Here is a 15,902-nt window from a genome sequence, read left to right as displayed (position 1 = left end):
TTGCGAGCAGTAAGTATAACCTACGTTTAGCCTAATATATCTGTGTAGTAGTTTCCCCACATATCGTAATTTCGTTATTTTTCAATTAAGGGCGTTAAATATCTGGTCTGTAATATTTCATTTTACATACCAACATTTAAGGCTTCGAATATTCAGTTCATACAGAATGGCTTGAATCCCTCTACACTTCACGTCGGCAAAATTAAAATGTAATCATACTATAAGCGTAACGTGACGCTAGTTTTTGAAAACGTCATCCTACATGAATGTTAAGTCATATGGTTTCTGGCAGTTGAGTTTCCATACGCCCTCTCCGTGAGTGTTTGACCCGTATTTGAATGAATACAATAACTAATTACGGAAGTAACTCAGGAAAGTAAAGTATATAGTATTTGTTTTGTTCATAAGCTAGGAAATAAGACTGCCGATGGATACAGAAATCCACGAATATCAGATTTCAGTTTCGCCTATTGATCACAGGTCAACTACAGTTGGTATCGCCTAGTCTGAGCGCTGAATGAAATTACATTAATTTCAGATGCCTTTTTTTCTTTTTAGCTGAATTGTCTAGTTAAATAAATAATGAACAGGAAAAGACACTATCGGAATCAACAGAGGAGTAGCCAAGGAATAAAAGATAAACTGTAGAAGAAAATAAAAACTCTTTGTCCACATTTTGGAATGTATGAATGGCCCTTCCTGTATAGAATAAAACACACATGATTAAAAATATTTTAGTGGCATGTTCTTGCTCTGAGGGTAATGTAATGATATCGTTATGGCATAGTCTCACAGACAAAAGTTATTTGAGAATTATTGTTCGCGGTATTACGATATTTGCAAAACAGCAGGTTCGTTACCGATGATGGTCCTCTTTCTTATCCGTCTTCGTAGGCCTCTTTAATCAATAACCACCATATAAAAATTTCACTACTCGTACTCAGGCTGATTATTCAGTTATTGTGTGAAGATTCTATACCCCGTAAGACTATCAGGGTCTGTTCAACTACTGATGGTAAGCAAGAATGACGGAAACGGCTTTATTCAAAATGCCTTCACAGCATTCTATTTCTGTGTATGGTTGTGAGGAGAGCACGAGTGCTAATTAAGTACAACGAACTTGTGCAAGACTTCTAAAGACTTCCATATTGGTTCATGAATAGAAAATTGGATGCCAAGCATAACGACCACTACTACCAATAGACAATCTCCAACTGCAGAAATTGAGCTACTGTGAGGATATATGTTGATGCGCACTTCATACATGAACAAACGGAAATAGTAATAGCTTAATGATATCTTTAGAGATACTTTCACCAATTGGATGTATATAAGCAGTGACATACCTATAAAGACAGTCCTAAGCTTCACACCCAGAAATTCCACAAACAACAAAAGCATCCGGAGCAGAGTTTTGGGTGTCGGCGTTTTCACAAAATCAGCAAAGCGAAATTTCTTATGAAAACGTTTTGTTACTAACACGACACAGCTGATACCGGTTGCGTGGCTTTGCATGATACCTGACGTCACAGCAGTTCGTTCGCTTAATTCGTAGTAGGGGGCACTGCAGCGCGATCGCACGGTGACGTCACAGACAGAGCGCATATAAGGAGAGGAAGAGGGCGCTGTGCGCTACTTGATCGTTGTCCGCCATAGTGTGTGGTAAGGTCGGTGCAGAAATGGAGCCTTTCTACTCGCTGTTGTCTGTGATGGGGCTGTCGGTCGTGTGTCCGTCCATCTTTTGTTTCAACTTTGATATCATCGGCAGCCTACCACCAGAAATCGCGATAACCATCTTAAGGTAAGTCTCTTTATAATTCGTGAATGTAGGTGACTGTCAGTGTACAATTTATCGAGACAGTTGCTAGTAATATTCTCGTTCTTGTAATGTCTTCAGGTATTCAGTGGGATTCCTAATTACTTTTCTGAAATGTGTTTTCCTCAGTAGCATTTGTTTCGAAACTGTCATGAAAAAGTTCTGTAGTGCTGGGGTTTGCAGTTAACCGTTGCTGCTTAATGAATCCCACTTGAAGATCTAATTACGTCTGGAGAAATTGTAGCTGACAAATTACAGTTAAAATAGCTCAACTCGTCAAGGTTCACTTAGTACTGAATAAGAACGAGTGGTGGTATTTTCATTATGGAAGTTTGTTCTAACGACTTATTCGCTAGATGCTTAAACATATAACCGCGTGCTGTACCCTACAAAGTACTTGGCAAAACAGTAAAAAGGAGAAAATGGTAATGATATAGCAGGCCGCCTTTGAGTTTTCACGTGGTGTTACGTATATCTCGGATGTAAGTGTATAAATCTCCTGACAAAGTAAAGAGCTAAATTGTTATTTTGTTATGAAGACCCTTGCACCTAGTGGTGTCATGAAGGTGGGAGATTGTTTACGAAATGCGCTAGAGAGTAGAAGTCCCTCATTAATATAAAACTGATATCCACGGGATTTAAGGTGTAGTTTGTATGTGAAACTGCCAAGTGAAGTGTGTGTGTAATTGTAATCAGGCCATCTGTTTATGGGTGAAAACTGCTTTCGTGTGGTTTTAAACTGTTCATATTTCAATTATCGTTGTTCTATGTGCGTGCCATTCCTTCTGCTATGTTTTTGTTTTTCTGCCTTATTGGGAGCATAATACTACCATAGCCTAAGCTGAACCCCAAAGTATAGGATATCCATATTTGTTTACATGTGAGTCACGAAGCGAGTGGAGGTTGCTAATTGCATGTATTTCAAGAATTCGTCTTATGTATCGGCGACCACCAAGCTGTGTACTGCACTAACTTTTGCATAAATCATTTCTGCGCGTTCACTTTTTCAGGTGACACAGAATGAAGAAATGTATAGGCCATAAATTGTCAGACAGACAACTGGTTACCAGGACATCGCGTTCAATTGTGTGTTGTAAATGTATGTTAATGAAAGTAGCTATAAATATGAAACCAACCGTAAATTGCGTTTCTTCCCCCGGTCGAAAACTTTCGTGGATCAGTTCGTCTCAAAATTGTTAGATTCCTGAGATAATTTTGCAAGTGACAAAGTGAAGAGTAATATTTGTGATATATTGATACGTCGTTCTCGTAAACAAACAGTCTAAGCGAATAACACTTAATCTCAATTCTTATATAGACGAGTGATAGTTCAAATAATTTTATAGCGGTTAGGTCATTGGGGGAGCACTTGCAGAAGTAACATAGCGTACAAGAACTATCATGAAGTACACAAAATGAGTACTGGTTAAGTGACATTCAATTATCGATGGAATTGGTTTCCCTGTAACATGAAACACTACTTTCACCCTCAGTATAAGAAAAATGCCTTTTCATAAAGTATGTATTTATGATTAAAAGTAAACAGCACTTTCACAAGTGCCTGTATATCGGCAATAACTATTAAATAGGCACCGGTTGTTACTCCATAGCACCCATATCTGAAGGTATAGGATCTTCATTTGTTCGATATTTACGAACTACCACACAAGCCCCGGGCTCACATTTCTATAGTCGTGTAATATCATATTTCTAAATTTCCATCTGCACAGTAACCACTGTTAAATAGAATTCACAGATAGAATATCAAATATTCTGTAAGGCAAATTGTCAAAAGTTGCTGGAATAGGTGGACGGCACACAATGTGAAAATTATCGAATAATGTGCGTTGGGGAAGATCTGGCGGACGATTCAGCCTATTACGTAGGAGCTCTAGATGTAGTTGGGTGGTTTCACGTTCCACGTTAGAGGACTTGATGTGTCTTTCTACGTGATTATTCTGTTAAAAGTAGTTCTGCGTGTTTATTCTTCTTCATACATAAGTAGTTAGAAATGTTTCGAAAGTGGTTTTAAGCAATGTCAGTGTGTCATTGACGTGAGGGTTTCCGTCTTACTTGTGTGTATACTAGTTTTGGGTTATTGTACTGTTGGTATTTTATAGCTGCAGATTGGTTATTGGCTTTCTAATAGTTATTTCGGTGTGATGTTGAAGAATGATCGTGTAATTCTTTATTTGTCGTTTATAGATATGGCTACGTCACTCTATGGAGATGTGGAGAGATTATTCCTGTGGAAGTGCTGCTTTTGCCAGAGTGGTCTGCTCAAAGTCCATTAATTATTTTGTGCAGGTGACAGTAAAGGAAAGGGTGTGAGGCTGAAAGGTTATTGTCCCAACTGAATTTGCCTTTGGGAAGGTGAAACCTGGGATGGTTAGATGTGTTTTGGTAACTTGGTTATAAGGTATGTTGTTTGGGGGGTTGGGTGTTTTGACGTAGCTTTTAGGATGGTGGATTCGCGGACAAAACCGTTACTTGTTGGGTTAGTTGAACATATTGAGGATGGCTCTACTATTTTCTCATTGTCATCTTTTAGATAGTTGGGGTTTGTTACAGATTGGGAGACTTGCAGGCCAAAATCCATTTGTTGGTCGGAGTGAGTGGGGGAATATTTAACTTGGTTGGTGATTTGGCCAGGGTTGAATTTGGGCGTTGTGGGTGTTCCGTAGGTGTTCGTGAAGGGTGGGGAAGGTTGAGGGGTGCAGGTGGCGCAGATTTTTAATCGTTTCACTTAGGCTGATAAGTTAGTTTTGTTTTTTTTATATGTAATAGTATATGGCTTTCGTATTTTATGCTTAATTATGATACTTGGTAACTAAACTGTCATTGCGCTTTCATATGCATTTTTGAGTTGTAATACTAGCCGAAGGTAATGATTGTGATTCGGGGATATCGTGCAGTGCAGTTTCATGCGTTTCGGTCGCGTATGCTTTCCGTAGTAACTGACAAGAGTTTCTTGGTACTGCAAACATCGTTTGATGTTAGTAATCCACTTTTGATAATGTTCTACAGTTTTTAAGGCAAAGGATATGGTTTGCATATTATAGGCTGGGTGTAAGTGTTTTGTCATCGAGCAGTTTCCTTTATCCTTCCACAGCCTAGTAGGGTACCTCACTTGAGGGAATTGATGACAAGTTCGTGAGTCGTGCTGTGGAAAGGTTAAATCTCATACTCCGAAGCCTGCAGTTGGTTTTTGGGTTTTATAGTGATAATGTTGATGTAAAGATTCTGTGGGACTTTTACTAAAATGATGAGAAATTGGTTGTGGCCCCAATGACTGGTCAATATGGGAGTAAGTACATGCCAAATATGTATTACATTCTGCTGCGTGGGGCGCTTATCAGAGTGTAATAGCAACTTTATAGAAAAAGGTGCATTGTGATATTTGAGGGGGTGGTGTAGCAGTACTAGTAATGTCCTCTACCAAAGAAATATAACTTTTATGCTACCATCGTTTGGTTTTGCAATTCTAATAGCAGCTGTGTTTACCTGATATTGTGATACCACCATTTCTCAAGATAAGCGGTTGCATGTGCTATCACGCTCCACCGAAACTGACTACGCTTAGGACTAATCATATTGATTTAGTCCTGTGCTTCGTGAAAGTAAGGTTGTCTCAACATTGCAACATGCACAAAGCAATTGTTGCGCGATTTTATGTAGGTAGAAACCGAAGTCAATTTTTAATTCTTTTGATTAATATTACTTAATATACACATTTTATATCGTTTTGGTTTAGTACTATTTAAACTTGTGCAGCTTTTAGCTTTGGTTCGGTAGTCACTGCAAAGAAGTGATAGTTTACTATCTCGTGGCATACCGTTCATAGTAAAAGTTTGTATACGTATCGTCTTTATTTCATTAATCTGAATACCATTCCTCAGTGACGTGGCTGCATCAGTTAGTATCAGAAACTTATTTCCACTTGTCAATCACACTGCATTTAAATGATGAAGTACTGCAAGAAAAGATTTAGTCTAAGGAAATATGCTCAAAAAATTGAGTCTTTTGAAATACTGAACGTCAGTTATGTGCCTATGATTAGAAAAGTCACTCCTCCTGTCAGATTTTTTCCAGTATTTTGTGTAATTTTGGCGTAGCTGGAGCTCTGTAATGGTAGCCTTGATATTCCATGGTAAGTGTGGACTTACCCCTACCAAGCTTTCTATGCTACGTCAACTGCAATCCACGGCGTAAAAAATGCATTGAACAGGAATTTTCGTAATTTTCAGTGATCTTGCTCGAAGAGCAATTGCAGCTCAAGAACGTTTCCCGTGTTTTTGAGAAATGGTTTTACAGTAGTCGTTATATAGAATGGTTTCCTTTACAAAACTCGAACGTACATCAGAATAGTAGTTATACTTGTTATTTGTTGCTGAACCATTGCAAAACAAATGAAATCCATATTTTACTGTTCATTTCATGGCTAATTTGTGGTTTACTGAGTTAACATTTAACTGTCGGCAATTTGTGGCACACCAACTGAAAGTGGCCATCCGCTAATTTTTCTGTGATTTGCCTTGAGTACGACGACAGTGGTTGCACTGCGGTGAGCGTCAAGTGATTGCGGAGGGAAGTTCATCCTACAATTTTGTGTTAACGGAATTGTATTTTGTTGGAAATGTTTTGGGCAGATAAATATTTCGCGTATTTCTTTCAGATATTCATCTTCATACAGTATAAGGTACTTTTCATGCGCTATCAGTCGGGTTCAATTCGATTTTTTTAATGTTATCTCTTTTCTAGACTGCAGTAAGTTGTACATGTATTTTAAAGCTATTCCGAAAGCAGATGATGTAGCAGAGGTATTGAAACTGTATTGTACAGTCAGCTGCAACGCAGATATTTAGGCGGGTGACGGTTGTTACGTACGCAACAACAAAACGTTTTGAGTCCTTCAGTCATGTGTGGTCTGTGAAGCTGAATGTAATGAAAATTGTGTGATGTTGCTGGACTAAGTTTGCAGAGTTGCAGCAGCAATTGTTACCTGTAAAACAAAATAATTGTGCTCATCGCTTCGTTGTTTTGTACGAAAGACGGCGCTGGACAGAGACATTGAAACCATTTAGTGTAAGACCTGAGTTGGAATTTGACATTTAGTGTAGTTGGAGAGATCTCAGAAGTTTGTAGAACATTGTTAATCGATTTATAACGTACTGCTGATTCCGCACATTGTCACTCCGTATATTGTGAGCAGTCCGAAATCTCTCAAAGGGCCTTGCCTGTTATCGGAGCTTTTACTTTTCCAAACTGTTTAGCAACTAGATCAGAGTACACCGTTTCCCACTCGTTTGACCAGATTGCGTTAAACTTTTCGCAGTGATGAGTATTTTATAGTATGAGCTGAATCGAAGAAAACCATATACATATTAAAATGCAATGAAGCGTTATGTGACGCAATAGTGGAGTAGCATTCTGACAGCAAACTGATCGTATGTGTTGGAAAAAGTGATAAGCACGAAAAGTAATGAATTTGATTGCGCAATGTGGTCACACTCAGGGGTGATAGAATTAAGCAGATTTGTACTTTATATACGATGTGTAATTATTTTCATAATTATATTAAAGTTTAAAGGCACCTACAAAGCTCCGACTGACAGACCAATTTCGTGACAGCCTACACACGTGCCGACCGACTGCACTCAGAGATTATAGCTCCGCCCAGTTGTCGTTGCTTGTTTATCATAAATTCATTGTATTTGCTCTACGAGATCCAGCTTGGATTTACACCAAAATACAAGAGGATTTGCCTTGGCTGTTTTAGAGGTCCAAAGGCTAAAAAAGTCAAGAGAAAGCTGTGGGCAAAGATGCGAAAGAAATTCACCTAAGTTCTGTTACTTATGCAGTTGTTGTTACATGATTTTTCATAATTATCTAAAAATGAATGAATCGTGCGTTTCTGAGTGAATGGAAATCATCAAATTCAGTGCTTTCGTATCTCCGCAGTTATTAACTAAAATGATTCCTGAAACCTGCAATGTAACCTAAAGATGACTGAGAAAATACATCAAGCTGAAGGAAAATAAAAGATGTTAATATAAACATCATTTATGTGTGTATGTAGCATAAAAGATCAGGAAACTCATTGTAAATTCGACAACAGTGGCTACACATGGTGGCATACAAAAGATACGTAAGAAATGAAGCACCTTCAAAAGGCCATACTTCGCTCTTCATAGTATAGAGCTTAGATGTTGGCTGGACTGATTAACACTTAAAACGATGAAGCAATTACATTTTACGACTTCAAGTCCATTTAATATCGATACGTCAATTTTTGTACTTTATTTCCTACAAGTATCGGAGATAAAAACAGAACAACTTTTAATTTACGTGCCATAACAACCATTCTGGATTCGTTAAAAATTGAAACAATGTGCTTCATTTGTAACTTTAGTATTTCTATACCCCTCACATGTGTCCCACATATATTTGCAGACCTTAAATTTCTACAGAAACACTGTCTTCAAGATTTCTCCCATCTCGCACTGTGTCGTGTATATTAGACTGCATTTGATCCCACGAGCAGTCACGAAAGACCAACTTCTGTCTGGAGATTGCGCAGTTTGTTGGGTGGAATGGTGTTGATGCCTGCTGTCGTCTGGTCCTACCTGCCCAACATCCCGACGAGACATGTTCGGCGGTCAGTCAAAACGCCTATTCACGTCTAATATGTCGGTTTGTTGGTCCGTGTGTAAGGCCGTTAGTGTCACTACAGTAACGAAGGTTTCATTGCACTGTATCTGCTGCTTTGATTTTTCTCTGTATGCATCGATGTTGTCACTCTTGAAAAGCGATGGTATGCTAAAGGCGCGCATTTTGTGTTGCAGGCAGCTGGACGGAGAGGCGCTGTGGGCGGCGAGCCGCGTGAGTCGTCGCTGGAGCCGGCTGTGCAGGGCGGACGCGGTGCTGCAGCGTAGGCTGCGCCAGCAAGAGGCGCTACGCCGGCGGCGGGCAGAGGCGTGCGTCTGGGCCGTCCAAGTCGCTGCCGCGCCTGCAAGCAGGGATCTGCAGACCGCGCTGAAGGCGCGAAACGTCAGGCGTCCGCTCCATCTCGTCCCGGCAGGTGAGTCGCTCGATATGCTACTCGGCAACACATTTTATAACTATTACTTTGGTAGGGTTTACAGCTTAACTGTAAGCATTTCCAGTGGACGAATTGCGTTGGACTGTTGCTGTGAAGTGGCTCAACTGGACCCGTTTCATGAATGCTAGACGTACTTCGGTCTTCGCGGATTTACTATATTAACAACACTTTACATAGAATTGAATCTTGAAAAATAACCTGTGGAAAAGGCATAGAGGTGAGGCATAGAGGTGATGCATAGAGGAGGCCGTGTAGTGAAAGGATATGGTCTTACAAAATAAAGTATTTGTGACGCATGAACATTTTCTTTTTAGTTATCATCTTGCACAATTTCATTTTCTATTCACTCCTATATGAATGCAGATTTAATAAACGAAAGATTAACGTAGTATCATGATATCACATTCTCTTTACCTCATACGTGTTTCAGATTATATAAGATACGTCCTAGTTATCCTTTGCGCTTTTGTTATTTGCGTACTTGACTGGAGTAAGGACTTTCAGACGGGTATGAAGGGTAACGAACATTAACTCCGAGGAAGAAATTAGTCTGAATCAGTCATAAGAAACTCAACGTTCAAAGAATAACGCCGTTAATAGTTCTGTTAGACTCGACATAATCAAATTTCACTAGATTCTTGGTTTTAATCTGCAGTCGGACCCAAATTTTGGAAAAACCGCCAGTCCATCTAATGAATGACAATGGAGCTGTAATATGGCCAGCAACGGGCTACTGAGTTAGTGTTCTGTTTATTAAAAATTTCTACAATTGAATCGTAAATATACGCAGAATTCTCACTGTAGACCACAGTAAGGGTATGCATTGGCGGCAAACACTCGTCCTCACCTATAATTTAGACGCATAAAGGACACTGTGATTTGGTTAAAAGAAGTCATGAAGGTTACACATTAACTAATTTATCACAATGGGTGCAACTACGGGGACGAGGTGGTGTCTATCGTACATACATTACATATATGTGAATGTTAACACCCCTTTCCCATTTAGTAATTGTTACAATTAAATTTTGCTTGAGAGCCAACAAAAACGTACGCCCTGTTCGTGGTGAACCCTAAGTCAGTGCATGCTCTATATTTGTCCTGTAAGGCAAGGATAATTTCCTTCAGGTGTACTGCGCTGTTTCCTGCAAATGTTAATAAATCAATTGTGTAACGTGTTGTAGCATGTTCATCGAGCTTTTAAAGTTGCCTGCATCAGTTTTCCAGAAAGATTGTAATAGTAACATAATTCCCATGTTTCAGGTCGACCGCAGCCGTATGCAGCTCCTGCGAGCGCGCAGAATACGAATACGAATACGAAGACGCAGAAGAAATCGAGGCGGTTGCTAGCACCTGGTGCTAAGGGTGCGTCCCTGGTGTCTCGAGGGTGCTCCACTACTTCTGCCAACAGACCGTTGCGAATATGAAAACTGTATTTTACGCCAATAAACTACTTAAAATCCACACAATGTGTTTTCCTTGCCACCCAAGACACAATCTTAGTGAATTGCATTTTAAATTACGAATATGATTTTTATAAAGCTAATCGATTTACGAATATCGTTCAGTAATAAGTAACTTCGCTATAAAAGGTATATACAAGGATACACAATTAAGAGATAATCTCTTGTACTGCCCTTGCTACACGAGGACTATAAATGATGGGACTGAGCTTACACCAACAGAAAAAGTATTTTTTAACCTATTCACTAAACTATACTCAAAGCAAAACGGAACTCAAGTAAAACACGTTGACTGCTTCAGGCTTAGTTGCGAATGTTTCAACCCCAGGAAGCATAACGGCGTTCGTGTCTGCTGTGACCGGCAACGGCCTTCATGCTGTCAACAAGTTAAACGGAAAGTAAAACAAATTTTGCGCCGGTATTAAGAAATACGGCTACTTAATTAAAATTGTCTTTCGTTTTAATGGATTAATTAGCTGAGATTAACCTAGACATTTAAAGCTGCTCCAGGTAATTCTGTTCATTTCAGTGACGAGCAACAATAATTTTTCTCTATCCTCTTTAACTTGGTCACCATCATGAAGAGAAGACATTCGTGTATTCATTTAGCTGCTTGGTGGTAAGTACCTGACATTATTACTTAACATATTGCATAATTAATCATTTCCATGCCGGACGTGGTGGCCGAGCGGTTCTAGGCGCTTCAGTCCGGAACCGCGCGACTGCTATGGTCGCAGTTTCGAATCCTGCCTCGGGCATGGATGTCTATGATGTCCTTAAGTTAATAAGGTTTAAGTAGTACGAAGTTCTAGGGGACTGATGACCTTAGTAGTTAAGTTCCATAGTGCTCTGAGCCATTTGAACCAATAATTTCGAATATCAATAGTTCAGTCTGATGCAGTATATATTTATTTAAAAAAAACTTGTGATGTGGGTTCGATTTGAAGATAAAAGTAATTTTTGTTTTTCTCTTATTTTTGGTTTGTTCAAAAAGACAATTCAAATGCGTGTGAAACCTTATGGGACTTAACTGCTAAGGTCATCAGTCCCTAAGCTTACACAACCTAAATTATCCTTAAGACAAACATACACATCGAACCTCCGCCGGGACCAGCCACACAGTCCATGACTGCTTTTGGTTTGTAATTTGAAAATCACGAATAGAAAAGTAACATTCATTGCATAGATATGCAGGTACGATATGTTTTTATGAAGTTCGTACTTCTGATTAATTACGTAAGCAGTTTAAAGTATCGTGTGCGTTTAATTTTCAAAGAAATTCTCTGAACTATACACTATGCAGTACTACTATGTGGAAAGAGAATAGTTCCCTCCAGGCGTGTGTGTACGTACACGCAAAACGTATATACCACCCTGGAAGAACAGTCATGTTCGGTTTATTTAACAAAAACTCTCCGAAAATCATCAAAGCCGATGGTTATTTCCCCGTTACATTGATTCTCACCAACTTACAAGAAGGGCGTATTTAGATAGTGGTAAAAAGTCCATTTTTGTTCATCTTAAGATACATAGTCCTAAAGTTAAATGAGCGCTGAAAAATCTGCAGTTGAGATACCAGAAATATTCAAGCATTAGGCTTCTTGCTAGAGATGAACCATTCTTTCTGTTGGTTTGGATCTTTGTCAGAAGCACTATAATCAGAAAAGTGAAGGTAATGGACTTGTACCACTATTGAAATAAGCCCTTCATATGATAGAGCTTTTGAAAATTGTCAGAAGAATGGGCCACACACCACTCCTCCACTTAAACGAGACGCAGTCAGCCGGACTAAAATCAGTCACTCTCCGTCTCACCCATTACTCTTTTCTGAGACAAACTACGGCCGATGAGTGTTTGTTACTGTGTAATCAGATACTTTCACCATTCGAGCAGAGATAAAAGACTTAATAATTTTCGGTACTCTCAAAGTATGACTTCTAAGAATGCCAGACAAACTTGAAAAATCTTTGTGTGTCTGAAGAACTCTGGTAATGATACACATTTCTTCACATGAAAGCCACCTTTTATACCATTTTTCACATATAGCGTACGTCATGCGCTACAAGACTGCACAACATTGTTTACTCACCTGTGCACATTTAAGGTTTGTGTTTGATTGTATACATACGGACTCCACATCTCGCACATTTTCGTCGAATGAAAATTATGTTAGTAACGAAAAGCAACTTCAAACGAAAATAATCAGTTCTGAAATATTTGAAATAGCATAACCCTTATGTTTCTCATTAAAACTATGATTTGACTATCTGACAATGCGTTTAGCTAGATCACTGTTCTCTGTTCTTTATTGAAGACGGAAGATTTCATGTGTTAAATAATTTTTTATATCTCAGAATTCATTTAAGTAGTAAAGTTGAAATTTTGACTGTGGACTATTATTATTATTATTATTATTATTGTTGTTGTTGTTGTTGTCTTCAGTCCTGAGACTGGTTTGATGCAGCTCTCCATGCTACTCTATCCTGTGCAAGCTGCTTCATCTCCCAGTACCTACTGCAACCTACATCCTTCTGAATCTGCTTAGTGTACTCATCTCTCGGTCTCCCTCTACGATTTTTACCCTCCACGCTGCCCTCCAATGCTAAATTTGTGATCCCTTGCTGCCTCAAAACATGTCCTACCAACCGATCCCTTCTTCTAGTCAAGTTGTGCCACAAACTCCTCTTCTCCATAATCCTATTCAATACCTCCTCATTAGTTACGTGATCTATCCACCTTATCTTCAGCATTCTTCTGTAGCACCACATTTCGAAAGCTTCTATTCTCTTCTTGTCCAAACTAGTTATCGTCCATGTTTCACTTCCATACATGGCTACACTCCAAACAAATACTTTCAGAAACGACTTCCTGATACATAAATCTATATTCGATGTTAACAAATTTCTCTTCTTCAGAAACGCTTTCCTTGCCATTGCCAGTCTACATTTTATATCCTCTCTACTTCGACCATCATCAGTTATTTTACTTCCTAAATAGCAAAACTCCTTTACTACTTTAAGTGTCTCATTTCCTAATCTAATTCCCTCAGCATCACCCGATTTAATTTGACTACATTCCATTATCCTCGTTTTGCTTTTGTTAATGTTCATCTTATATCCTCCTTTCAAGACACTGTCCATTCCGTTCAACTGCTCTTCCAAGTCCTTTGCCGTCTCTGACAGAATTACAATGTCATCGGCGAACCTCAAAGTTTTTACTTCGTCTCCATGAATTTTAATACCTACTCCAAATTTTTCTTTTGTTTCCTTTACTGCTTGCTCAATATACAGATTGAATAACATTGGGGAGAGGCTACAACCCTGTCTCACTCCTTTCCCAACCACTGCTTCCCTTTCATGCCCCTCGACTCTTATTACTGCCATCTGGTTTCTGTACAAATTATAAATTGCCTTTCGCTCCCTGTATTTTACCCCTGCCACCTTTAGAATTTGAAAAAGAGTATTCCAGTCAACATTGTCAAAAGCTTTCTGTAAGTCTACAAATGCTAGAAACGTAGGTTTGCCTTTTCTTAATCTTTCTTCTAAGATAAGTCGTAAGGTCAGTATTGCCTCACGTGTTCCAACATTTCGACGGAATCCAAACTGATCCTCCCCGAGGTCTGTATCTACCAGTTTTTCCATTCGTCTGTAAAGAATTCGCGTTAGTATTTTGCAGCCGTGGCTTATTAAACTGATAGTTCGGTAATTTTCACATCTGTCAGCACCTGCTTTCTTTGGGATTGGAATTATTATATTCTTCTTGAAGTCTGAGGGTATTTCGCCTGTCTCATACATCTTGCTCACCAGCTGGTAGAGTTTTGTCATGACTGGCTCTCCCAAGGCCGTCAGTAGTTCTAATGGAATGTTGTCTACTCCGGGGGCCTTGTTTCGACTCAGGTCTTTCAGTGCTCTGTCAAACTCTTCACGCAGTATCGTATCTCCTATTTCGTCTTCATCTACATCCTCTTCTATTTCCATAATATTGTCCTCAAGTACATCGCCCTTGTATAAACCTTCTATATACTCCTTCCACCTTTCTGCCTTCCCTTCTTTGCTTAGAACTGGGCTGCCATCTGAGCTCTTGATATTCATACACGTGGTTCTCTTCTCTCCAAAGGTCTCTTTAATTTTCCTGTAGGCAGTATCTATCTTACCCCTAGTGAGATAAGCCTCTACGTCCTTACATTTGTCCTCTAGCCATCCCTGTTTAGCCATTTTGCACTTCCTGTCGATCTCATTTTTGAGACGTTTGTATTCCTTTTTGCCTGCTTCATTTACTGCATTTTTATATTTTCTCCTTTCATCAATTAAATTCAATATTTCTTCTGTTACCCAAGGATTTCTAGCAGCCCTCGTCTTTGTACCTACTTTATCCTCTGCTGCCTTCACTACTACATCCCTCAGAGCTACCCATTCTTCTTCTACTGTATTTCTTTCCCCTATTCCTGTCAATTGTTCCCTTATGCTCTCTCTGAAACTCTGTACAACCTCTGGTTCTTTCAGTTTATCCAGGTCCCATCTCCTTAATTTCCCACATTTTTGCAGTTTCTTCAGTTTTACTCTACAGGTCATAACCAATAGATTGTGGTCAGAGTCCACATCTGCCCCTGGAAATGTCTTACAACTTAAAACCTGGTTCCTAAATCTCTGTCTTACCATTATATAATCTATCTGATACCTTTTAGTATCTCCAGGGTTCTTCCACGTATACAACCTTCTTTCATGATTCTTAAACCAAGTGTTAGCTATGATTAAGTTGTGCTCTGTGCAAAATTCTACTAGGCGGCTTCCTCTTTCATTTCTTAGTCCCAATCCATATTCACCTACTATGTTTCCTTCTCTCCCTTTTCCTACACTCGAATTCCAGTCACCCATTACTATTACATTTTCGTCTCCCTTCACTATCTGAATAATTTCTTTTATTTCATCGTACATTTCTTCAATTTCTTCATCATCTGCAGAGCTAGTTGGCATATAAACTTGTACTACTGTAGTAGGTGTGGGCTTTGTATCTATCTTGGCCACAATAATGCGTTCACTATGCTGTTTGTAGTAGCTTAACCGCATTGCTATTTTCCTATTCATTATTAAACCTACTCCTGCATTACCCCTATTTGATTTTGTGTTTATAACCCTGTAGTCACCTGACCAGAAGTCTTGTTCCTCCTGCCACCGAACTTCACTAATTCCCACTATATCTAACTTTAACCTATCCATTTCCCTTTTTAAATTTTCTAACCTACCTGCCCGATTAAGGGATCTGACATTCCACGCTCCGATCCGTAGAACGCCAGTTTTCTTTCTCCTGATAACGACATCCTCCTGAGTAGTCCCCGCCCGGAGATCCGAAAGGGGGACTATTTTACCTCCGGAATATTTTACCCAAGAGGATGCCATCATCATTTAATCATACAGTAAAGCTGCATGTCCTCGGGAAAAATTACGGCTGTAGTTTCCCCTTGCTTTCAGCCGTTCGCAGTACCAGCACAGCAAGGCCGTTTTGGTTAATGTTGCAAGGCCAG

At 39.3% G+C, this 15,902-nt stretch overlaps 1 protein-coding gene across 1 annotated transcript in view; it reads left to right on the top strand.

Moving 5' to 3' along the window:
* Positions 1 to 1,656: 1,656 nt before the first annotated feature.
* LOC126298243 (uncharacterized) overlaps positions 1,657 to 15,902 on the top strand; it is a 38,681-nt gene continuing 24,435 nt past the window's right edge. The window contains exon 1 of the mRNA XM_049989548.1: positions 1,657 to 1,801. Coding sequence (XP_049845505.1) covers positions 1,680 to 1,801 — 122 coding nt within the window. The 5' untranslated portion in view covers positions 1,657 to 1,679. The remainder of the gene's footprint in view (positions 1,802 to 15,902) is intronic.

The sequence above is a fragment of the Schistocerca gregaria genome, chromosome X (genome assembly GCF_023897955.1).
Source record: "Schistocerca gregaria isolate iqSchGreg1 chromosome X, iqSchGreg1.2, whole genome shotgun sequence".
NCBI classification, from domain to species: domain Eukaryota; kingdom Metazoa; phylum Arthropoda; class Insecta; order Orthoptera; family Acrididae; genus Schistocerca; species Schistocerca gregaria.
Note: the sequence above shows the minus strand (reverse complement) of the source record. Positions and strands in the feature narration are given on the sequence as shown.